At 43.9% G+C, this 26,794-nt stretch overlaps 1 protein-coding gene across 1 annotated transcript in view; it reads left to right on the top strand.

Moving 5' to 3' along the window:
- Positions 1 to 26,794, top strand: part of MRPL49 (mitochondrial ribosomal protein L49) — a 100,993-nt gene that overhangs the window by 21,327 nt on the left and 52,872 nt on the right. Inside the window, exon 3 of the mRNA XM_063944848.1 lies at positions 2,667 to 2,794. Coding sequence (XP_063800918.1) covers positions 2,667 to 2,794 — 128 coding nt within the window. The remainder of the gene's footprint in view (positions 1 to 2,666; positions 2,795 to 26,794) is intronic.

Genomic DNA, 26,794 nt, shown 5'->3' with positions numbered 1-26,794 from the left:
AGGAATGTTTAATATATATAATTGTTAATTGTTAAAACTGCTAAAACTGTTTCCACTTATGAATGAGACCAGGCTTCATTATTAGTGAAGGCATGAGAAGGCATATAGTGATTAGTGCATGCCAATAATGCCAGTGGATAACGGACCACTGACACGGGAGGAATAGATACCAATGTGAGCCTCTCACATTGGATTGATCTAACAGAGTCTTATAGGATTTTAAGCTACACATTAAAAAATTAAAAGACAAACTAAAATTAAATAAATGAATGTGTATGCCATAATAGTCTTGGATGGAACATATATAATATGCAATAGATAGCTGTTAAGTGCTATATATGGTATAACACACTGGAATAGCACCAGCTACTTAAGCATTTGTGCAAATTACAATATTTGCACCATTTTATCAGTGTGATGTGAGCAGTCTCTTGTTCTAAGTGGAATGTCATATTTTGTAACAAACACGACTGAAAACATATGAGAACAAGAGAATTGCAACATACTCCACAGCCATACTTAACTCAATACATTGTAACAATCTCACTGGCAACATCAATAAGCCAGCTGGCAGCTGAATAATTACGCTCACTGTCAGTGAGACAGCACAGTTTAATTTATGTGCCATAACAAAGTTTGAAATTGAAGACCTTGTGCTGTGTTTTGTCTCCATCCATATTAATAAATCCTTCTTGATAGGTTAGATCCATTTTTTCCACATATTATTATATTTAATGTGTATAGATTCGAATTACCTGGCATTATAAATTAAAATAAATCCTCCTCGTTCACATAAGTGGGAGGGCATATGCTGCCATTTAATGAATGATTCTATCCATATTATTAACCACTGAACCTAGATCAATATCACTATACATATACATATATATATATATATATATATATATATATATATATATATATATATATATATATATATATATATATATATATATATATATATATATATATATATATATATATATATATAAGAAGTTGGATCATTATATCCCTACGGGGCAGCCCAATCACACTGAAAAAATAAGGGTCACTCCCTTTAACAGTGTGGGCTATGCAAGTGATGTCCTGTACTGATAAATAGTTGGCTTTCCAATATAATTGGGGTTGGCATACCTCTAAGGAAAGCAATATATAGTGCTGATATTTCCAGCATAATTGAATATTAGCCAAGTACAGAGATAAGTGTGAGCTGTGAAACTTGAATACGGGAACTGCCATATTACCATCAGCTCTAAGTGAAGAAATATCACTTCAATCTCAGGATCCTAACAAAAATATGTGTGTAAAAATAGAATCAATATACTCTTAAATAATAGTTTAGTGATTTATGATCTAGGAACACGGATTCAGTGGGGATAGACCATTTGGGACAATAAAGATCATAGATTTTGGCACCAGTATGTCCATACGGTTACTAAATAAGACCCTATACTAAAACACACGTGGACACATTTTTTAAAAAATCTTTATTCACATTTTTCATCTCTTTATTCACATATATGTTAGTACTGTCAATTTTTTAACTCTATGTTTCACTGTAGTCTGGACCAATGATTCAGAATATAATTTAATGTATATCTAATAAAAGTTATATTTTAATAATACCTCTACTTAGTGCGTCAATATTACAGATTCCTCTGTTTCTTTTTCTCCACAAACCCTAATCAGTGTGTCAGGGTGCCTGTTGAAAGAGGGCACTGTCATCAGGGAATACCATTGCCATGAAGGTGTGTACTTGGTCTGCAACAATGTTTAGGTAGCTGGTATGTGTGAAAGTAACATCTACACGAATGGCAGAACCCAGGGTTTCCCAGCAGAACATTGCCCAGAGCATCAAGCTTCCTCCGCCATCTTGCCTTCTTCCCATAATGCCTCCTGGTGCTGTATATTCCCCAGGTAAACACACCAGCCGTCCACATAATGTACAAAAAAAAATGTTATTCATACAATCAGGTCACCTGCTTACACTGCTTGCTCCATGGTCCGGTTCTGATGCTAATGTGCTATTGTAGGTGCTTTTGGTGATGGATATGGGTCGACATGGACATTCTGAATTCTCTACAACTAGGCAGCAAGCTGTGATACACTGTGTGTATTTAAAACTTTTCTATCATAGCCAGTATTAACTTTTTCAACAATTTGTGCTACAGCACTGGGCTATCCTTCTCTACCCATGTACATCAATGAGCCCAGGGTTCCGATGACCCTGTCCGGTTCACTGGTTGTCCTACCCTGGATCACTTTTGCTAGGTACTAACCACCGCATACTGGGAACACCCCATATGACCTGCCGTTTTGGAAATGCTCTGACACAGCCATCTAGCCATCACATTTGTCCCTTGTCGGATGCTCAGATGCTTACACTTGCCCATTTTCCTGCTTCCAACACATCAGTTCCAAGAACTGAGTGTTCACTTGCTGCCTAATATATCGCACTCCCTGACAGGTGTCATTGTAACCAGATAATCAATGTTATTCACTTCACCTGTCAGTGGTTTTAACATCATGGCTGATCGGTGTATATTGCATAGTCTGTGTAGCTAGAATTGTGTATTCGGGGTCTCAGTGTTCTTTCCCATATGTTTGTAAAGTTAAGTATAAGAAGTGAGTCTGCAGTTCTAATCTTTGTTTCATTTCCCTCTCAGACAACACCCCCACAGATCTCCCTTACATTGTAAGACGATCTCGGATGCACAATGTTCCGGTGTACACAGATATCACTCATGGTAATAGGCACATGACCATTATTCGCAAGATTGAAGGTGATATATGGGTGAGTGCTTTAATATACTGAATCAAGGTCTGTATCCAACTTTTACTAAAAATGTAACCATGTTTTTTTATACCTCAGCATAATTGTGTCTTATGAGGTTAGAATGCTGATGCCCAAACAAATGGAAATATGCTGCCCCCGTGTAGCAACACAGAACAGGTCTCTGCGAATGTGCACTCTACTCACCATCTGAGTTTGTGTGCAAGTCTGAATAAGGCCTAATGTTTCTACAGCTTGAATTGGCATCACTAAATATATCATGGGGCAAATGCAAATCCCTTTGTCAGATGCCATAACAAAACAAGACACACTGGTGTGAATAAACAATACCGGAGTACCCATGATGTCTAGGGGGGTTTCCTATTAATTGCAAACTATTTTCAGTGGGTGAAAATTAACGGCTATTGCGATTAATGACCGATGGTCATTATCGCGGTATCCAATTAGGACCCGCGATCATGCAAAAACACATGGGATCAGGGATAATTCCCCGATCCCATGTGTTATCGTGACTCCGGCAGCCCGTTTATAGCGGATTATGCAAAATCCACGAGAACTGCTGCCATCAGGGAGGGGGGGGGGGGGGGGGGGGGCTTAATAGGATAGCCCCAATAGATTAGCCCCATGCGAACATATTACCGCTGCTAATAGGATACCTCCCTAAGGCTACAAACGTGTTTACCAACTTGTATGAAAGGGTAGTAAAGCATATTCACAAAACAATAAATACAAAATGTGTATATATAGCAACTACCAGAGAATATATAAAACATTTTTGCATCTGCACAGAGATATATCCTTATTGAGATACCCAGTCAGGTATGAAAAATGTTCTACTTGACATATTGGTCATGGAAATACAGTGCATCCGGAAGGTATTCATAGTGCTTCACTTTTTCCACATTTTGTTATGTTACAGCCTTATTCCAAAATGAAATAAATTCATTTTTTCTCCAGCATCCATAAGGGATATTGGAGACACATTAGTACTATGGGGTATAGACGGGGTCCAAAGAAGCCAGTGCACTTTAAATTTCTTCAACTGGGTGTGCTGGCTCCACCTCTCTGCCCCCGCCCACAGGCAATTTAGAAAAAAGTGCCCTCAGGAGAGGATGCACATCTCTGCAGCTCCAGGGAGTTTTCTTCAGATTATTTTCAATCTTTATTTTTGGTATGCTGTTTGGACAACAGCATACCTGCATCGTGGAAGAGGGGGCGGTCATCGGCCTTGCGAGGTGTCAGAGCGGCTTCCCCGCTACGGTTGTTTATTCAGCGGGGCACTGCGCCTTGGCTATCGCAATTGCAGCACGCCGCACACCCCTAACATAGCGTGAAGGTGACATCGGTGGTGAGTACAAACCGTGGGCTCTGCTAGGGGTGTCCCCCTGTTCACTGTGTGGCTGACACGCAGGGGAGGCATACGGGACCCTCCTGTGGAAGGGACCCACTATAGCCCCCTGTGTACACTGGCAGCCGTTAGTGTAACCTTGCTTTTTTGTGATGTTTTACAATGTTTGGGAGACATTGCCAGTATAAATATCACTGTAGCTCCGGAGCTTACTCAGAGCGGGCTCAGCTGCATTTTGGCGCCTTCCTCTGTACAGCAGCAGCCTCACACAGCTCCTCCAGACGCAGGAACACGCTGGATTACTAGTAGAGGGTGTATCTAAGGGGGAGAACCGCTAATGTGCACATTCTGTGTCCCTTTGGGGAATAACATATTTTTATATATATATATATACAGGTTGAGTATCCCTTATCCAAAGTGCTTGGGACCAGAGGTATTTTGGATATCGGATTTTTCCGTATTTTGGAATAATTGCATACCATAATGAGATATCATGGTGATGGGACCCAAGTCTAAGCACAGAATGCATTTTATGTTTCATATACACCTTATACACACAGCCTGAAGGTCATTTTAGCCAATATTTTTAATAACGTTGTGCATTAAACAAAGTGTGTGTACATTCACGCAATTCATTTATGTTTCATATACACCTTATACACACAGCCTAAAGGTCATATAATACAATATTTTTAATAACTTTGTGTATTAAACAAACTTTGTGTACACTGAGCCATCAGAAAACAAAGGTTTCACTATCTCTGTTCTACTCCAAACATTCCGTATTTCGGAACATTTGGATATGGGATACTCAACCTGTGTGTGTATGTATATGTATGTATGTGTATATGTGTGTGTGTATATGTGTGTGTGTATATGTGTGTGTATGTGTATGTGTATATATATATATATATATATATATATCTATATATCTATATATATATATATATATATCTATCTCTAACGTCCTAGTGGATGCTGGGGACTCCGTAAGGACCATGGGGAATAGACGGGCTCTGCAGGAGACTGGGCACTCTAAGAAAGATTTAGTACTACTGGTGTGCACTGGCTCCTCCCTCTATGCCCCTCCTCCAGACCTCAGTTAGAATCTGTGCCCGGACAGAGCTGGGTGCATTTTAGTGAGCTCTCCTGAGCTTGCTAATAAGAAAGTATTTTAGTTAGGTTTTTTATTTTCAGAGAGCTTCTGCTGGCAACAGACTCTCTGCTACGTGGGACTGAGGGGAGAGAAGCAAACCTACTAACTGCGGCTAGGTTGCACTTCTTAGGCTACTGGACACCATTAGCTCCAGAGGGATCGAACACAGGAACCTAACCTTGGTCGTCCGTTCACGGAGCCGCGCCGCCGTCCCCCTCGCAGAGCCAGAAGACAGAAGCCGGCGGGTTGAAGCAAGAAGACGTCAAAATCGGCGGCAGAAGACTCCTGTCTTCATATGAGGTAGCGCACAGCACTGTAACTGTGCGCCATTGCGCCCACACTAACCCACACACTCCGGTCACTGTAGGGCGCAGGGGGGGGGGGGCGCCCTGGGCAGCAATTGATTACCTCCTGGCAAAAGCAGCATATTTACAGCTGGGCACTGTAATATGCATGAGCCCCCGCCATTAATTTTACACAAAATCGCGGGAGAAGCTCGCCACTGAGGGGGCGGGGCCTTCTTCCTCAGCACTCACCAGCGCCATTTTCTCTCCACAGATCCGCTGAGAGAAGCTCTCCCCTGCACGGTAGAAGAGGGTAAAAAGAGAGGGGGGGCACATAAATTTGGCGCAAAAACAGTATATACAGCAGCTACTGGGTTAACACTAAGTTACTGTGGGATTCCTGGGACATATAGCGCTGGGGTGTGTGCTGGCATACTCTCTCTCTGTTTCTCCAAAGGGCCTTATGGGGGAACTGTCTTCAAATAGGGCATCCCCTGTGTGTGTGGTGTGTCGGTACGTGTGTCTCGACATTTCTGAGGTAAAAGGCTCCCATAAGGAGGAGATGGAGCAAATGTGTGTGAGAGGGTGTATCCGTCGACAACGCCGACACCTGTTTGGATATGTGTAATTAAGTGCTAAGGTGAATTTATTGCACAAAAGAAGATTAGAGAACAGACAGGAAATCTACCCATGTCTGTCCCTATGTCGCAGAGACCTTCAAAGTCTCACAATGCTCACTATCCAAAATAATAGACACTGATGTCGACACGGAGTGTGACTACGATAATGCAAAGTTACAGCCAAAATGGCAGAAAAGTATTCAATATATGATTATTGTAATAAAAGATGATTTGCATATCACTGATGACTCATCTGTCCCTGACACAAGGGTACACAGGTGTAAGGGGAAGAAAGCTAAAGTAAATTTCCCTCCTCTCATGAGGAAAAAGAGCGGGATTCTCCAGACAAGAAGCTGCAGTTTCCCACAATGAATTCTCACGGAGTATCCTTTCCCCACTAGGGCCAGGATATGATGGGAATCTTCCCCTAGGGTGTCACGTTTGCCCAAAAGGTAGCCCTGACGTAACAGCTATTCTCAGGGATCCTGCAGATAGCGTACACTACTCAGACCGGCGATTGGGTCGGCATGGGTTTATAGCGCTGTGGCGGCGTGGACTAATTGAGACCCTAGTATGTATATGTGTGTGTGTGTGTGTGTGTGTGTGTGTGTATATATATATATATATATATATATATATATATATATATATATATATATATATATATATACACACACACACACACACACACACACACACACACACACACACACACACACACACACACACACACACACACACACACACACACACGAAAAACCACAGCACTCGCCACACCAGAAGCGGGGCACAGCTATGCACTTACCACTCACAGGGTGGGGTGCATGTAACACTGCACTCTCCACCACAGAAGCGGGGTACACAGCTGACTTACCACTCACAGGGCGGGGTGCATGTAGCCCATGACCACATCGCTCTAATAAAGAGAACCCAGCACTCACCAAAGTAAATATATATACACACACAGAAATTGTCCACTGGTGTAGAATAACCAGATAATTCCCCCAGGCAGGGACCAGGCGGCACTCCACGGATTTTTGAAAACAGCAGCTTATTTATTTAAAGTGCAAAAAAGTGCATCATAGTGAGCATTGGAATGGAATTATGCTCACTATGATGCACTTTTTTGCACTTTAAATAAATAAGCTGCTGTTTTCAAAAATCCGTGGAGTGCCGCCTGGTCCCTGCCTGGGGGAATTATCTGGTTATTCTACACCAGTGGACTATTTCTGTGTATGTATTCATGGGATGGCACCCCGGTGGCTGAAATATGAGTGAGTGCCTGCTACATCCTTCTTGATATAGGTATATATATATATATATATATTTTAAAGATGCTGTCTTAAGAGATGTGTATATATATAATAAAACATGCCCAAAGAGACATGTGTATACTGGGTCCTAGAGTCAAAGCTATGTCGATTTCTGCTTGACGTGTCCTGTAGAATATGCAATGGACAGAGGATGCCGACATAAGAGGCATACAGAAGGCTGAGGATTGTGTGGAGAAGGGTTCTCGGACCTGGTCTCCACAGCTATAGCTGGTAATTCTGATATTTTGCCTTATATTCCTGCACAGCCTAGGAAAGCACGTCATTATCAAATGCAGCCTTCCGAACAAAGAAACAAAGTCCGAGGTGCGTCCTTTCTTGCCAGAGGCGGGGGCAGAGGAAAGAAGCTGCACAACACAGCAAGTTCCCTGGAACAGAAGTCCTCCCCGGCCTCTACAAAAAGCCACCGCATGTCGCTGGAGTTCCACAGGCGGAGCTAGGCCCGGTAGGGGCACACTTTCGTAAGTTCAGCCACAAGTGGGTTCACTCCCTTTTAGATCCCTGGGCAATAGATATTGTGTCTCCGGGATACAAGCTGGACTTGGAAAAGATGCCTCCTCACTGTCGGCCCTGCCGGCTTCCCCCTGCAAGAGGGAAACAGGGTTAACTGCAATTCACAAGTTGTATCTTCAACAGGTGGTGGTCTAGGTTCCCTTCCTTCAACAAGGAGGGGGTTATTATTCGACCATGTTGTAGTCCCGAAACCGGACGGTTCGGTCAGACCCATATTGAATTTAAAATCCCTGAACATATACCTGGAAAGGTTCAAGTGCAAGATGAAATCGCTAAGAGCGGTCATTGCAAGCCTAAAAAGGGGGAGATTTTATGGTGTCTCTGGGCAAAAGGGATGTATACCTTCGTGTCCCCATTTATCCACCTCATCAGGCGTACCTCAGAATTGCGGTACGGAATTGTCATTACCAGTTTCTGACGTGGCCGGTGGGTCTCTCCACGGCCCCGAGAATATTCACCAAAGTAATGGCGGAAATGATGGTGCTCCTGCGGAAGCAAGGTGTCACTATTATCACGTTCTTGGTCGATCTCCTCATAAGAGAGAGATTGAGAGAGCAGTTGCGGAACAGCGTATCACTTTCTCTGGAAGTGTAACGGCAACACAGCTGGATTCTATGTACTCCAGAGTCGCAGTTGGTTTCTACAGCTCATCTGTCTCTTCTAGACATGATCCTAGACACAGATCAGAAAATGGTTTATCTCCCGATAGAGAGAGCTCAGGAGCTCGTGACACTGGTCAGGAATCTATTGAAACCAAAACAGGTGTCAGTGCGTCACTGCACTTGTGTCCTGGGAAGGATGGTGGCATCATACGAGGCCACTCCCTTCGGCAGGTTCCATGCGAGGACCTTTCAATGGGATCTGTTGGACAAGTGGTCCGGATCACATCTTCAGATGCATCGGTTAATCGCCCTATCCCCCAGGGCCAGGGTGTATCTCCTGTGGTGACTGCAGAGTGCTCACCTTCTAGAAGGTCGCAGATTCGGCATTCAGGACTGGGTCCTGGTGACCACGGATACAAGTCTCCGAGGTTGGTGGGCAGTCACACAAGGAAAACAATTTCCAAGGGCGGAGGTCAAGTCAGGGGACTTGCCTTCACATAAATATCCTGGAACTAAGGGCCATATGCATCGCCCTAAGTCAAGCGGAGAACTTGCTTCGCGAAAAAAGGTGCTGATTCAGTCAGATAACATCACAGCAGTGGCTCATGTAAACCGCCAAGGCGGCACAAGGAGCAGAGTGGTGATGGCGGAGGCCACCAGAATTCTTCGCTGGGCGGAGAATCGCGTAAGAGCACTGTCAGCAGTGTTCATTCCGGGAGTGGACAACTGGGAAGCAGACTTCCTCAGCTGGTACGACCTCCACCCAGGAGAGTGGGGACTTCATCAAGAAGTCTTCACGCAGATTGCAAGGCAGTGGGAACTGCCACAGGTGGGCATGATGGCATCCCGCCTCAACAAAACGCTACAGAGATATTGCGCCAGGTTAAGAGACTCTCAGGCGATAGCTGTAGACGCACTAGGTACACCGTGGGTGTTCCAGTCGGTTTATGTGTTTCCTTCTCTTCCTCTCATACACAAGGTGCTGAGAATCGTAAGGAAAAGAGGAGTGAGAACAATACTTATTGTTCCGGATTGGCCAAGAAGGACTTGGTATCCGGAACTGCAAGAAATGCTCGCAGAGGACCCATGGCCTCTGCCTCTCAGGCAGGATCTGTTGCAACAGGGACCCTGTCTGTTCCAAGACTTACCGAGGCTGCGTTTGACGGCATGGCGGTTGAACGCCGGATACTAGCGGAAAAAGGCATTCCAGATTAAGTTATTCCTACGCTGATAAAGGCTAGGAAGGACGTGACAGCAAAGCATTATCACCGTATATGGCGCAAATATGTTGCTTGGTGTGAGGCCAGGAAGGCCCCTACAGAGGAATTCCAGCTGGGCCGTTTCCTTCACTTCCTACAGTCGGGAGTGACTATGGGCCTAAAATTGGGGTCCATAAAGGTCCAGATTTCGGCCCTATCCATTTTCTTTCAAAAGGAACTGGCTTCTCTTCCTGAAGTTCAGACTTTTGTAAAAGGAGTGCTGCATATTCAGCCCCTGTTGGTGCCTCCAGTGGCGCTTTGGGATCTTAACGTGGTGTTGAGTTTCCTGAAACCGCACTGGTTTGAGCCACTTAAAAACGTGGCGTTAAAATATCTCACGTGAAAGGTGGTCATGCTGTTGGCCTTAGCTTCGGCTAGGCGTGCATCAGAATTGGCGGCTTTGTCACATAAAAGCCCCTATCTGGTTTTCCATATGGACAGGGCAGAATTACGGACTCGTCCGCAATTTCTGCCAAAAGTGGTGTCATCTTTTCATTTGAACCAACCTATTGTGGTGCCTGCGGCTACTAGTGACTTGGAGGATTCCAAGTTACTAGATGTAGTCAGGGCTTTGAAGGTTTATGTAGCCAGAACGGCTGGAGTCAGGAAAACTGACTCGCTGTTTATCCTGTATGCATCCAGCAAGCTGGGTGCTCCTGCTTCAAAGCAAACTTTTGCTCGCTGGATCTGTAACACGATTCAGCAGGCTCATTCTGCGGCTGGATTGCCGCATACAAAATCAGTAAAGGCCTATTCCACAAGGAAAGTGGGCTCTCCTTGGGCGGCTGCCCGAGGGGTCTCAGCATTACAGCTTTGCCGAGCAGCTACTTGGTCGGGTTCAAACACCTTTGCAAAATTCTACAAGTTTGATACCCTGGCTGAGGAGGACCTTGTGTTTGCCCATTCGGTGCTGCAGAGTCATCCACACTGTCCCGCCCGTTTGGGAGCTTTGGTATAATCCCCATGGTCCTTGCGGAGTCCCCAGCATCCACTAGGACGTTAAAGAAAATAAGATTTTACTCACCGGTAAATCTATTTCTCGTAGTCCGTAGTGGATGCTGGGCGCCCGTCCCATGCGGACTTTCTGCAATACGTGTATATAGTTATTGCTTAATAAAGGGTTATGTTATGTTGGCATCCATTGTTTGATGCTCAGTTGTTGTTCATACTGTTAACTTGGTAAGTTTATCAGAAGTTGTACGGTGTGATTGGTGTGGCTGGTATGAGTCTTACCCTGGATTCCAAAATCCTTTCCTTGTAATGTCAGCTCTTCCTCTTAACTGAGGTCTGGAGGAGGGGCATAGAGGGAGGAGCCAGTGCACACCAGTAGTACTAAATATTTCTTAAGAGTGCCCAGTCCCCTGCAGAGCCCGTCTATTCCCCATGGTCCTTACGGAGTCCCCAGCATCCACTACGGACTACGAGAAATATAAATATATATATATATATATATATATATATATATATATATATATATATATAGTCAGAACAAACACAGTGTTTCACTGAATACAACCGCTACCAACCTCACTGGGGCTAGGTAGTTTGGGTGTTTTTTTTTCTCTCTCTCTCTCTCTCTCTCTCTCTCTCTCTCTCTCTCTCGCTCTCTCACATACAGTAAGGACAGGCTTGCATTATACTTGTCTGTGTGTATGTCTATGTTGTTAATTCAATCATGGTAAAACACAAGTTATGCAGTGTGTGTAACACCAGATTCTACCCTCTATCATGTGGCTCTATCCTCACAAATCACTGAGGACGCTGTGGGGGTGGGTCATGAGCCTTCCTGGCTAGGTGCCATCAAAACTATGATGTTTGATATGTCCTGTCAGCTCACTGCAAGCGCCCATAAAACTCAACAATTACAGCAGGCTGTTGCAGACCTGGCTGCTAGGACAGATGACCCCAATCACCCCAGCTCTTCAGGTCCACAAAAACGTGGATTGCCTGCCTTACTCTCAGATTCTGATGATGAATTACAAGAGGATGGTGAGGAAGTGGACCCCTTTGGTGGGGATCCCCCTTTAGCACAGGGTATACGGGATATGTTAAAACTCCCTCTAGAGGACGCTGCGACACAACAGTCCTCTTCTTTTTTTTTTTTTTTTTTTTCCTTTTTTTTAACGTGATCATTTTTATTAGAAATTTTGTTCCGTTAAACACGGAAAGGGAAGAGGGTACAGAAAAAAAGTAAGGGACTATGGGGAGGGGTACAGGGGAAGGGAAAGGAAAAGGAGTCAAGTCCAGATGTCCAAAACATAAACACACAGTTACATAGCGTATTAAACAACACAGTATACATATAATGTAGAAAAAGAAGGAATAAAAAACAACAACCCACTTAAGAATAATAGTGGGGTCCGAGGTTAAATTATATACATTATTATAAAAGGTAGCAAAAGCATTTGGTATGTCAGTTCGGTTCAACAACTTTTGTCCACTTGGTGTTTGAATACATTTAATTCTATTCCTAGTTTGGCGTAGTCTCAGTTTATGGGTTAAAAATGTACCTGATTTATTGCCTAAGGAGTAAAATTTCTATTGATGTTTAGCGTAACCTTGTTGCGAAGTGAGACTCTCTCGTTTCAAGAGACGGGAGGGTTGAGCTCTATTGAGAGACTCCACCTGTAGTAATTGTGTTTCTAAAGTTTCCTGGAGGTTCAGGAACTGTCTCTTCAACTGCCCCCGTTTGAATAATGGTCCCTCGTACAACTGCCTTTAATGCACACCAATGTGTAGGAATAGATGTATCAGTAGGGGAATTTGTAGCTAAGTACATGGATGTCCGTGATAGCAGAGGATGCCGTTGGGGACTTCAAGATATAGGGGCAGATGTATTAACCTGGAGAAGGCATAAGGAAGTGATAAACCAGTGATATGTGCAAGGTGATAAAGGCACCAGCCAATCGGCTCCAATATGTAAATTAACAGTTAGGATGTGATTGGCTGGTGCCTTTATCACCTCATGATATTATACTAAGTATCCCGCACCAGACTGAAATTATTCAATTACGTTAATAGAAGTACATTAAAAAACAAAAACCAGCTAGTAAATATATTCCTCCTCTGGAGTTATGAGCTTTAGAATGCTGGAGGTGCTCCTACAATCAAAAAAGCCAAACATTAAACAATGTGTTTGTTGCAAAGAGGCAACAAGAAGAATAGATTGCTTTTTGGAGCACTCTTTTATAACAATATTTCTCTAACGTCCTAGTGGATGCTGGGGACTCCGTCAGGACCATGGGGAATAGCGACTCCGCAGGAGACAGGGCACAAAAGCAAGCTTTTAGGATCACATGGTGTGTACTGGCTCCTCCCCCTATGACCCTCCTCCAAGCCTCAGTTAGGTTTTTGTGCCCGGCCGAGAAGGGTGCAATCTAGGTGGCTCTCTTAAAGAGTTACTTAGAAAAAGTTTTTAGGTTCTTTATTTTCAGTGAGTCCTGCTGGCAACAGGCTCACTGCATCGAGGGACTTAGGGGAGAGATTTTCAACTCACCTGCGTGCAGGATGGATTGGATTCTTAGGCTACTGGACATAGCTCCAGAGGGAGTCGGAACACAGGGCTCGCCCTGGGGTTCGTCCCGGAGCCGCGCCGCCGACCCCCCTTGCAGACGCTGAAGATGAAGAGGTCCGGAACCAGGCGGCAGAAGACTCTGTCTTCATCAGGTAGCGCACAGCACTGCAGCTGTGCGCCATTGTTGTCAGCACACTTCACACAGCGGTCACGGAGGGTGCAGGGCGCTGGAGGGGGGCGCCCTGGGCAGCAATGTATAATACCTGTATGGCGAAAAATACATCACATATAGCCCTTGAGGCTATATGGATGTATTTAACCCCTGCCAGATATCTAAAACTCCGGAGAAGAAGCCCGCCGAAAAGGGGGCGGGGCCTATTCTCCTCAGCACACAGCGCCATTTTCCCTCACAGAAAGGCTGGTGGGAAGGCTCCCATGCTCTCCCCTGCACTGCACTACAGAAACAGGGTTAAAACAGAGAGGGGGGGGCACTGATTTGGCGATATGTATATATATTAAAATGCTATAAGGGAGGAACACTTATATAAAGGTTGTCCCTGGATAATTATAGCGTTTTGGTGTGTGCTGGCAAACTCTCCCTCTGTCTCCCCAAAGGGCTAGTGGGTCCTGTCCTCTATCAGAGCATTCCCTATGTGTGTGCTGTATGTCGGTACGTGTGTGTCGACATGTATGAGGAAAATATTGGTGAGGAGGCGGAGCAAATTGCCTGTAATGGTGATGTCACTCTCTAGGGAGTCGACACCGGAAGGGATGGCTTATTTATGGAAATTACGTGACAATGTCAACACGCTGCAAGCCGGTTGACAACATGAGAGGGCCGGCGAACAAATTAGTATCTGTCCAGGCGTCTCAAACACCGTCAGGGGCTGTAAAATGCCCATTTACCTCAGTCGGTCGTCACAGACCCAGACACGGACACTGATTTCAGTGTCGACGGTGAAGAAACAAATGTAGTTTCTTTTAGGGCCACACGTTAAGGGCAATGAAGGAGGTGTTACATATTTCTGATACTCCAAGTACCACAAAAAAGGGTATTATGTGTGAGGTGAAAAAACTACCTGTAGTTTTTCCTGAATCAGATAAATTAAATGAAGTGTGTGATGATGCGTGGGTTTCCCCCGATAGAAAATTATTGGCGGTATACCCTTTCCCGCCAGAAGTTAAGGCGCGGTGGGAAACACCCCTCAGGGTGGATAAGGCGCTCACACGCTTATCAGAACAAGTAGCGGTACCATCTACTGATAGGGCCGTACTTAAGGAGCCAGCTGATAGGAGGCTGAAAAATATCCTAAAAAGTATACACACACATGCTGGTGTTATACTGCGACCAGCGATCGCCTCAGCCTGGATGTGCAGAGCTGAGGTGGCTTGGTCGGATTCCCTGACTAAAAATATTGATACCTTTTGACAGGGACAGTATTTTATTGACTATAGAGCATTTAAAGGATGCATTTCTATATATGCGAGATGCGCAGAGGGATATTTGCACTCTGGCATCAAGAGTAAATGCGATGTCCATATCTGCAAGAAGATGTTTATGGACACGACAGTGGTCAGGTGATGCAGATTCCAAACGGCACAAAGATGTATTGCCGTATAAAGGGGAGGAGTTATTTGGGGTCGGTCCATGGGACCTGGTGGCCAGGGCAACTGCTGGAAAATCCACCGTTTTTTACCCTAAGTCACATCTCTGCAGAAAAAGACACCGTCTTTTCAGCCTCAGTCCTTTCGTCCCTATAAGAGTCATATCTGCCCAGGGATAGAGGAAAGGGAAGAAGACTGCAGCAGGCAGCCCATTCCCAGGAACAGAAGCCCTCCACCGCTTCTACCAAGTTCTCAGCATGACGCTGGGACCGTACAGGACCCCTGGATCCTACAAGTAGTATCCAAGGGGTACAGATTGGAATGTCGAGAGGTTTCCCCCCTCGCAGGTTCCTGTAGTCTGCTGTACCAATGTCTCCCTCCGACAGGGAGGCAGTATTGAAAACAATTCACAAGCTGTATTCCCAGCAGGTGATAATAAAATTACCCCTCCGACAACAAGGAAAGGGGTATTACTCCACACTATATGGTGGTACTGAAGGCTAGGTGAGACCTATTCTAAATCTGAAAAATTTGAACACTTACAAGGGTTCAAATCCAGATGGAGTCACTCAGAGCAGTGATAGCAAAGAACAAGGGGACTATATGGTGTCCCGGGACATCAGGGATGCTTACCTCCATGTCCCAAAATTTGCCTTTTCTCACCAAGGGTACCTCAGGTTCGTGGTACAGAACTGTCACTATCAGTTTCAAGACGATGCCGTTGGATTGTCCAAGGCACCCCGGGTCCTTACCAAGGTAATGACCGAAAGGAGGATTCGTCTTCAAAGAAAATGGACGACCTCCTGATAAGAACAAGGTCCAGAGAACAGTTGGAGGTCGGAGTAGCACTATCTCAAGTAGTTCTACGACAGCACGGGTGGATTCTAAATATTCCAAAACCGCAGTTGTTCCGACGACACGTCTGCTGGTCCTAGGGATGATTCTGGACACAGTCCAGGAAAAGGTGTTTCTCCCAGAGGAGAAAGCCAGGGAGTTATCCGAGCTAATCGGGATCCTCCTAAAACCAGGAAAAGTGTCAGTGCATCATTGCACAAGAGTCCTGGTAAAAATGGTGGCTTATTACGAAGCGCTTCCATTCGGCAGATTTCACGCAAGAACTCTTCAGTGGGATCTGCTGGACAAATGGTCCGGATCGCATCTTCAGATGCATCAGCGGATAACCCTATATCCAAGGACAAGGGTGTCTCTCCTGTGGTGATTACAGAGTGCTCATCTTCTAGAGGGCCGCAGATTCGGCATTCAGTATTGGATGCTCGTGACCACGGAGGCCAGCCTGAGAGGCTGGGGAGCAGTCACACAAGGAGTGTGATCAAGTCTGGAGAATTCTCTCCACATAAATATACTGGAGCTAAGAGCAAATTTATTATGCTCTAAGCTTAGCAAGACCTCTGCTTCAAGGTCAGCCGGTATTGATCCAGTGGGATAACATCACGGCAGTCGCCCACGTAAACAGAAAGGGCGGCACAAGAAGCAGGAGGGCAGTGGCAAAACTGCAAGGATTTTTCGCTAGGCGGAAAATCATGTGATAGCACTGTCAGCAGTGTTCATTCCGGGAGTGGACGACTGGGAAGCAGACTTCCTCAGCAGGCACGACCTCCACCCGGGAGAGTGGGAACTTCATCGGGAAGTTTTCCGCATGATTGTGAACCGTTGGGAAAGACCAAAGGTGGACATGATGGCGTCCCGCCCGAACAAAAAATGGGACCGGTATTGCGCCAGGTCACGAGACCTTCAGGCGATAGCTGTGGACGTCCTGGTAACACCGTGGGTGTAACAGTCGGTGTATGTGTTCCCTCCTCTGCTTCTCATAACCAAGGTATTGAGAATTATAAGACATAGAGGAGTAAGAACTATACTCGTGGCTCCGGATTGGCCAAGAGGGACTTGGTAACCGGAACTTCAAGAGATGCTCACAGAGGACTAATGGCCTCGGGAGCTAAGAAGGGATTTGCTTTCAGCAAGTACCATGTCTGTTCCAAGAGGAACCGTGGCATCGGCCTTTAAGAAAGGACCTGCTCCAGCAGGGACCTTGTCTGTTCCAAGACTTACCGCGACTGCGTTTGACGGCATGGCGGTTTGAACGCCGGATCCTAAGGGAAAAGGCATTCCGGAAGAGGTCATACCTACCCTGGTCAAAGCCAGGAAGGAGGTGACCGCACAACGTTATCACCACATGTGGTAAAAATATGTTGCGTGGGTGAGGCCAGGAAGGCCCCACGAAAAAATTTCAACTAGGTCGATTTCTGCACTTCCTGCAAACAGGAGTGTCTATGAGCCTCAAATTGGGGTCCATTAAGGTTCAAGTTTCGGCCCTATAGATTTTCTTCCAGAAAGAATTGGCTTCAGTTCCTGAAGTCCAGACGTTTGTCAAGGGAGTATTGCATATACAGCCCTTGTGTGCCTCCAGTGGCACCGTGGGATCTCAACGTAGTGTTGGGATTCCTCAAATCATATTGCTTTGAACCACTCAAATCTGTGGATTTGAAATATCTCACATGGAAAGTGACCATGCTGTTGGCCCTGGCCTCGGCCAGGCGATTGTCAAAATTGGCGGCTTTGTCTTACAAAAGCCCATATTTGATTTTCCATTCGGACAGGGCAGAACTGCGGACTCGTCCCCAGTTTCTTCCTAAGGTGGTGTCAGCGTTTCACCTGAAACAACCTATTGTGGTGCCTGCGGCTACTAGGGACTTGGAGGACTCCAAGTTGCTAGACGTTGTCAGGGCCCTGAATATATATATATATATATATATATATATATATATATATATATATATATATATATATATATATATATATATATATATATATATAATTCCAGGACGGCTGGAGTCAGAAAGTCTGACTTGCTGTTTATATTGTAGGCACCCAAAAAGCTGGGTGCTCCTGCTTCTAAACAGACTATTGCTCGTTGGATTTGTAGTACAATTCAGCTTGCACATTCTGTGGCCGGCCTGCCACAGCCAAAATCTGTAAATGCCCATTCCACAAGGAAGGTGGGCTCATCTTGGGCGGCTGCCCGAGGGGTCTCGGCTTTACAACTTTGCCGAGCAGCTACTTGGTCAGGGGCAAACACGTTTGCTAAATTCTACAAATTTGATACCCTGGCTGAGGAGGACCTGGAGTTCTCTCATTCGGTGCTGCAGAGTCATCCGCACTCTCCCGCCCGTTTGGGAGCTTTGGTATAATCCCCATGGTCCTGACGGAGTCCCCAGCATCCACTAGGACGTTAGAGAAAATAAGATTTTACTTACCGATAAATCTATTTCTCATAGTCCGTAGTGGATGCTGGGCGCCCATCCCAAGTGCGGATTGTCTGCATTACTTGTACATAGTTATTGTTACAAAAAAATCGGGTTATTATTGTTGTGAGCCATCTTTTTTAGAGGCTACTTCATTGTTATCATACTGTTAACTGGGTTCAAATCACAAGTTGTACGGTGTGATTGGTGTGGCTGGTATGAGTCTTACCCGGGATTCAAGATCCTTCCTTATTGTGTACGCTCGTCCGGGCACAGTACCTAACTGAGGCTTGGAGGAGGGTCATAGGGGGAGGAGCCAGTACACACCATGTGATCCTAAAAGCTTGCTTTTGTGCCCTGTCTCCTGCGGAGCCGCTATTCCCCATGGTCCTGACGGAGTCCCCAGCATCCACTACGGACTATGAGAAATAGATTTATCGGTAAGTAAAATCTTATTTTAATTTGCAATTCGTATGAAATGATTAATATAGTTTAAAACGTAACCTTTAATTCATACTCCTAAAATAAACAGGGATTTTCTGAATAACATTGACTATTATGTAAATGTCATTCTATAAAAACATTAATTCAATTGTATCCCTTATGAAGAATAATTACATATCTTATATTAGATCTGGGTGAGAAAATAATTACACATCTTATATTAGATCAGTATCGCATTTGTGGTAAAAATATTCATAAATCTCAATGCATATGTGAGTCGCAGCTAGTAGTAACCATTTGGTATTACTATCATCCGCAAATAGATCGGTATAATTTCTTTTACTCTAGATCTGTATCCGTAGCAGTCAGAATTCCATTCAAATCTATTACAGCTATGTATACCAATATCATTAACACCTGTTTCTAAACTGTATCAATATGTTAATCTGTATCATTCCCTGCCAAGTTCCTAGATACAAGTGTTGCATGTCCAGCATGTTTCATTTACCCATGAATTTCTAAACCAGTAAGTCAGGTTTATTCCAATCTGCTTGAAATTGCATTGTTAGAATAAACACTATTAATAAAGTATAACACCTGACATTAGACTGTAGTATTATTTAGTGCTGGATACCATACCAATTAGTATATAGAAAACATGCACTGTAACATATTAGGTGTCAATTCTTTCAAAAATTCTTACGTGCTCTCATATTGGGTGAGATGGTATTGAAACAGACAACAGTACATCGCATCAATTATTTCTGTATAGCAGACTATTGTTGTAAACTCTAACACCAATAGGTTGAGTCATACACAGAATATTTCCTATGATGACGTAATATATGGCATGGTTAAGCCCATGAATGATAGAAGTTATAGGGAGAAGTACAACCCGAGATGCCGTCCCCCTCATCTACTGCCCAGTATCATCGTAGAGCGGATACTGAGTGAGAGTAAGGGTTATTGCCGGATTGATGGAAAAAGTAGATTCGGCGTCACTTTGTCATCCTGTGCCTGGTGTTAGATGGATCCTGTTACCATAGGCATTGCAGGGTCCAAATTCGCCAGCAGGGAACAGGTGAACGCTAGGAAAGGCAGATCACAGATGTATAATATATCCAAACCCTTGGATTGATCTATTTCGTATAATATTCAAGCAGTAGTAGCTAGGCTGATGTAATTATCTACCAAAAACATATACCAAGACATTTGTTGCCTGCAGTTCCTGTGATACCAGAGTTACGCTCGGGCAGTATTCTCATAACTGGCGTGATTATATGCTAGAGGCACGTAACATAATGATCGTTGCCTATAGACTGAAATAGGATATCTCACACACGTATGTATAATGTAACAATTACCGAATCCACTCCTACTCAGTATTGATAAAATCCTTACCTGCAGTTACTGCCGCTAGATATATGATTTCAGAGTGCCAAAAAGACTCCTCCCATTCATCAATTCAGAGGTATAATACCAATACAACTTAAATTGACCATTAATGACAGGACTTTTACAAGCAAATAAAGCAATTAAAAAAATTAAAGCTACACAGATAGATATGGTACCGAAATACCATACGTACGTTTCACCACGTCGGCTTGATCACCAGTCAGCCTCAGGCTGACTGGTGATCAAGCCGACGTGGTGAAACGTACGTACAGTCCGAGTCTACTGATCGCAGCCACACGGTCACGGCACCTCACAGCGGGAGGAAGCCGTCAGTACGGTCCGAGTCTAAGGATCGTAGCTGCACGCCGCCGCACGGTCACGGCACCTCACAGCGGGAGGAAGCCGTCTAAATGTAATAGGGAAGGAATCGCCACCTCTGACCGCATCCACGGCAAATACAGCCGACTATCCGCAAACTGGTAACACATTTGGTATTTCGGTACCATATCTATCTGTGTAGCTTTAATTTTTTTAATTGCATTATTTGCTTGTAAAAGTCCTGTCATTAATGGTCAATTTAAGTTGTATTGGTATTATACCTCTGAATTGATGAATGGGAGGAGTCTTTTTGGCACTCTGAAATCATATATCTAGCGGCAGTAACTGCAGGTAAGGATTTTATCCTGTTAATGGTAAAATTGCCGATGACCACTATAAGCCGCGCTGGCAATAGAGGCAATTAATCAATACTGAGTAGGAGTGGATTCGGTAATTGTTACATTATACATACGTGTGTGAGATATCCTATTTCAGTCTATAGGCAACGATCATTATGTTACGTGCCTCTAGCATATAATCACGCCAGTTATGAGAATACTGCCTGAGCGTAACTCTGGTATCACAGGAACTGCAGGCAACAAATGTCTTGGTATATGTTTTTGGTAGATAATTACATCAGCCTAGCTACTACTGCTTGAATATTATACGAAATAGATCAATCCAAGGGTTTGGATATATTATACATCTGTGATCTGCCTTTCCTAGCGTTCACCTGTTCCCTGCTGGCGAATTTGGACCCTGCAATGCCTATGGTAACAGGATCCATCTAACACCAGGCACAGGATGACAAAGTGACGCCGAATCTACTTTTTCCATCAATCCGGCAATAACCCTTACTCTCTCAGTATCCGCTCTACGATGATACTGGGCAGTAGATGAGGGGGACGGCATCTCGGGTTGTACTTCTCCCTATAACTTCTATCATTCATGGGCTTAACCATGCCATATATTACGTCATCATAGGAAATATTCTGTGTATGACTCAACCTATTGGTGTTAGAGTTTACAACAATAGTCTGCTATACAGAAATAATTGATGCGATGTACTGTTGTCTGTTTAAATACCATCTCACCCAATATGAGAGCACGTAAGAATTTTTGAAAGAATTGACACCTAATATGTTACAGTGCATGTTTTCTATATACTAATTGGTATGGTATCCAGCACTAAATAATACTACAGTCTAATGTCAGGTGTTATACTTTATTAATAGTGTTTATTCTAACAATGCAATTTCAAGCAGATTGGAATAAACCTGACTTACTGGTTTAGAAATTCATGGGTAAATGAAACATGCTGGACATGCAACGCCTTTATCACCTCGCATAGATCACTGGTTTATCACTTCCTTATGCCTTCTCCAGGTTAATACATCTGCCCCATAATCTGGTAGTCTCCACGTCCTATGTGAGAGCTGGGACTGATTACTCTTCCACGACCACGTAACTGCCACATGGTCAGACCAGGAGACTGGAAAAATATTCGCTCTAGACGTTAATTGTAGGGACCATTTGTCAGCCAAAATCAAATCTATGCGCGAGTATGTATTAAGTACATGAGAAAGGAGAGTGTATGCTCCACACATCCAATAAATCAAACTCGACTAGTAGACGAGCTAAAGTAGTCTGGGAACGTGACCCTCACAGGGGTCTATTAGGGGGAAATGTTTTGTCCAGCCTCTCATCAGGGACCAGGTTGAAGTCTCCCATCATAATCAATCGGCCTTCCCGAACCTTGTGAATAGTGGTAAACCGTTTACGTAGAAAAGGCAGCTGATTAGTGTTTGGGGCATATAGAGAGACAAGTGTTACCTCAACATCTTCTAGTTTCCCCACTAAGATCAAGTACCTGCCCTCCTTATCTGAAAATTGAGAACATAAATCAAATTCGATAGAGTTGTGGAAGAGAATAGCTACACCATGTTTCTTAGAGGGACCTTTTGCTAAATAGGCTATTGGATAGAGCGAACTTTGGAGGACTGGCGGATCAGAGGCTTTAAAATGCGTCTCCTGGAGAGCAACAACTCCAGCCCGCTCCTTAGAAAAGGTATCTAAAGCTTGACGTCTTTTACAGGGGCAGTTTAAGTCATTTGCATTCAACGAAAATAACTTAACCATTAGGTGGTGAAATGAGAATCCGTTTTGACTCTATGCAACCACTCCGGAGATTGGACTTTATCAAACGGGGTAAGGACAGGGGAAGCAGGGAGAGGTGAGAGAGAAAGGGAAAGAAGAAAAATATCAGTAAAGAGAAAACAAAAAAACAATGTTTGCCACAAGAAAACAGTGATGGCAAAACAGAAACCATCGGGGGAATAGGTTCAAATGGTCCTCATGTAAGCCATAAAGGAGCTCAAAACAAAGCAATAAAAAAAAAAAAGGCATAATCTGAGAGAGAGAAAAAATAGCAATAACACTAATATCACAGCACACTAGTCGATACGGTCAGCCAAATGTATACCATAAATGAGAGATCCTATGTCATAACCACTGTGTATAAGAGCATGAACTAATATACTGATAAAGCTAAATATTTATCTTACTTAAAACCCTTTAAGAGGTCAAAGAACACAGTACGCTATTGGCGTACGGAATACCGTAAGGGTACGCACGTTGCGTAACAATCGCTTAGCCGTAGTCGAGACGCTCAAGCGTCACGTTCGCTCACGGCCAAGAGATCACAGTCAGGCACGCTATTGGCTGCCGACTAACGTAATGATACGCTATTAGCGTAGCGGACGCTCGGGACCACGAGGAGATCACAAGCGGCGCTGACGCTCACAGTGTAAAACCTTTATAACTATACCATAAAACAATGTATTATGCAGTAAACCTTGGTGTAGTGATAGGGTGTAAATGTAACACAGTGTAACCTTATTAACTTAAAAGCTGTTCGAGCGTCTCCGACGCTCTGAGAATACTTAGAAATATAAGAAATGCACAGATACCGATCTTAGGTTCTAACACCTTTATATAAAACGTTCTATTTGCAAAAGAATAATACAATACAAGTCATACACTACCAATATAACATAGACTAACTAACCAGATAACTAGACATGAAATACAATACAATACAATTACGTTTAAGGGAAAATGAGAGAGAAAGAGGAGAGGAGAGAGAGAGAGAGATATGGCTCACAATAACAATAAAGACGATATGATTGCGGAGAAAACTTACGCACAAAGGAAACAATCGCATGCGCCTCTGGATATCCAGCTCCCGATTATCAGTGGTGAGAACCGTTGAAGAGAATAGAGAGCTGGATCAGATCGGCTTGTCCTTTTATACACTACACACAATACAGTACAATGGTCCCTACAATCTCATTGTTCATTGGACACAGGAATTCGTCTTCGCATTATAACAAAAGGTCATAGGTTGATTCATACAGGTGGGCTGTGACTATTTCCAACTGCTCAGGTGGGTGGGAAACTAGGTTTCCCGCCGCATGGATAATAAAGTGCAAATAATAGTAAAAGTCCATAAACTTCTTATGTCCATAACTATTCGCACGAGCGATTAATCCGCTTCAAACCAACACCGGAATATTGCTAATTAAATACTCTTCCGATGGATACTAAACTCCACTGTATAACCCTTGTCTGACCCTTCGTATCAAACAAAGAGGGATCTCTTTGTTCATGAACATGCTACATTAAATAAACTTTCAGATTCTATCAAAGGGACCATAATCTACAAAATACATTATATGGTTAAAATATGTAACGATCGAGTCGCCCGCTAGACGCACACAAACTCTACCGTAAATGCGCATACCGTGCGCCTGCGGGTGCACATAACAGCGGGTATGCGTACGCACGGGAGAGCGCACGCATGCGCAGCGCGGACATGTATGAGGTGCAAATATGGCAGTGTGCATCATGATATTTTTCTGACTTTGACAGTCCACCCTTTGGCAGTCACCAATAACTGCCACTTCCTAAAACATTTCAAAAAGAGAAAAATATATGTCATGTGTAAATACATTTCCATGGTTGGGTAGGGGAGAAGAGAAGAAGGTGTGAAAAGGGTATGACCTAGTGAGATAGCAAAAGAATGTGTGTATGAATCCATGGTTGGGGGGTCATGTATCATCGTGCCGTACGTGTTTTAAATCAAGCTTCGAGGTATTGCGAAGTATACATTTGAATTCCTTCTTATCCCGCGGTACGGGTCTGTGGATGGGCTGTCAAACGTTACCGAGCTCTTTTCGGCTTTTGGTTGCAACAAAATGGGGGAGCACATTTTAGTTGATGATACATGAATGGGGGGGAATATGTGATTGCTGATATCTGTGCCTGTATTCCCTATCGACTATGTGTGTCATTACCTGAAGGTTGTAGAGATGAAGATAAGAAACAATTATGGTAAATGCAGTGGTATTCTATGTCAGGTTAATGAACATTTGTCGGTTGAAGTCTTGTCTGGTGTCTGTTGAATGCAGTCTTCTTTGGGCTTTTGCCAAAAAGTGCGAGCAAAAAGCTTTGTCAATGTCCATAGACTTACAAAAGTGTTGGGCTAGCGTAAATTTAAAATTTCTAGGGAAACTGGGGGTCTATGGCATAGTTCATCAATTATCTGTGTATAAGGTTGTCAAAACTTCTTTAATCCATCTGTTGTCTGTGAACAGGATCATCAAATTCCTCCTCCAAGTGGGTCTTTTTACCTTGGAGAAACAGGTGAAAGAAACGGACCGTATAATCGCATTTTCATCACATCATTGTCTCTACCGTTGGGTCATAAATCAAATCCATTGGAATTACAATTTCTTCACTCCTTAGACTCATTACCCTGGTACTACGTTTGCACTTCGTTAAAGCCTGACCGCATCTAAATATCAAGCCAATCGATATGACAACACCCAAGATACATAGGAGAAACTTCCCTACATCCATTATGACTCCTTGAGCCCATTCTCCTAAACCAGAGAACCAATTTCGCGGGTTCAACCATGACACCCAACCAGTCAGCTCATTACCCACAGCAGCAAGGGTGAGATTGTGTCTCCTGCGAAATTCCCACTTTAGTTGGAGAATGTCGTCCATCTTTTGGTCTATGACCTCGACCGGATCCTCGGTACTATTCGTAATATAAGTGCAGCATTTCACGCCGTACTGCGTTGCCAGTGTGACACAATATCCACCTGTCACTGCTGTGAGATAATTGAGAATCATCCTATGCTGAACCAGTTCTGTTTTATAAGCTTGAAGCTCCCTTCCAGTATACCTAAAAGTGTCGTCATACATTTCAGTGATATTGTCTAATAAATTTGCAAGCGCAGATATATATCTATAGTTCAGCACTCCTCTAGCGGTGCGAGTGATATCTAACGCGATTAGGAATTGAATCCCGGTGGATTCATGGATCAGATCAGAGGCCGGGTGCTCTGTCCTTTCTGTCAGTTGCCTTTTAACGACGTGCTCGTAATGAGTGTGAGTATAAGGAGCTTGGGCACCACGGTGTATATCTTTCATTTTGGTATGTGATACAGTCATTACCTCAGGCAGTACTTTTCCAATATAACACAATCCTTCAGAGTTTGGGGCAAGCCACTTATACGCCTTCCTCCCGCATATGAAATATGCATCATCGGGGAGAACATATGGGACGGAGTAGGACATAACCATATTACACATCTTCCATGTGAAATCTCCTAACCCTAATTCTCCCATCTGTCTAGTACACGTATCTGTTTGTATGATATGTGCACAGTATCCTGGTGATACCTCTCCAACTCTCATGATCCTACTTCCTAGGGTATACCTATATCGGAAAGATTTTCCACTACCGGCTATGTGGCGTATAAGTTCTGTATCTGTTGGCATTCTATCGGCTCTGTATGAAAAGGTCATGGTTTGGTTATTCCATGACACTTCCCAATTTCCCGGCTTTCGGGGATTGGAAATGTTAAAACATACTAGGGATCTATCCACATGATATTGGTGGAGCTTCAAACTAGGAGGACTGGAGATATTAAACCTCCTGTCCACCGGTCTCCCACCCTTTAGCTCAAGTACCTCCCCTATCGTTAAAGGGAATGGTACTAAGCCTGATTTACTATGGCCTTGAGGTACTTGAGAGCATACCCAACAATCTGTCTGATTTAACACTTTACCCACTAAGGAGTGGTAGTCGCTCAATGGATGCCGGTCCATGTGGATATTAAAACTGGATTGGCATTTCTTGATACACCCATCCTCTACTACACTGTCAGAGTCTACAGATACAGTTCTTTTTAGCTAACAATCCTTCACAATGTTTACAAATAACATGGCTGCTAGATCGTTTCCGGTACTCGCCTTTGCTTGGTGATTGTGTTGCTA

This window comes from Pseudophryne corroboree, chromosome 11, assembly GCF_028390025.1.
Source record: "Pseudophryne corroboree isolate aPseCor3 chromosome 11, aPseCor3.hap2, whole genome shotgun sequence".
Classification (NCBI taxonomy): Eukaryota; Metazoa; Chordata; class Amphibia; order Anura; family Myobatrachidae; genus Pseudophryne; species Pseudophryne corroboree.
Note: the sequence above shows the minus strand (reverse complement) of the source record. Positions and strands in the feature narration are given on the sequence as shown.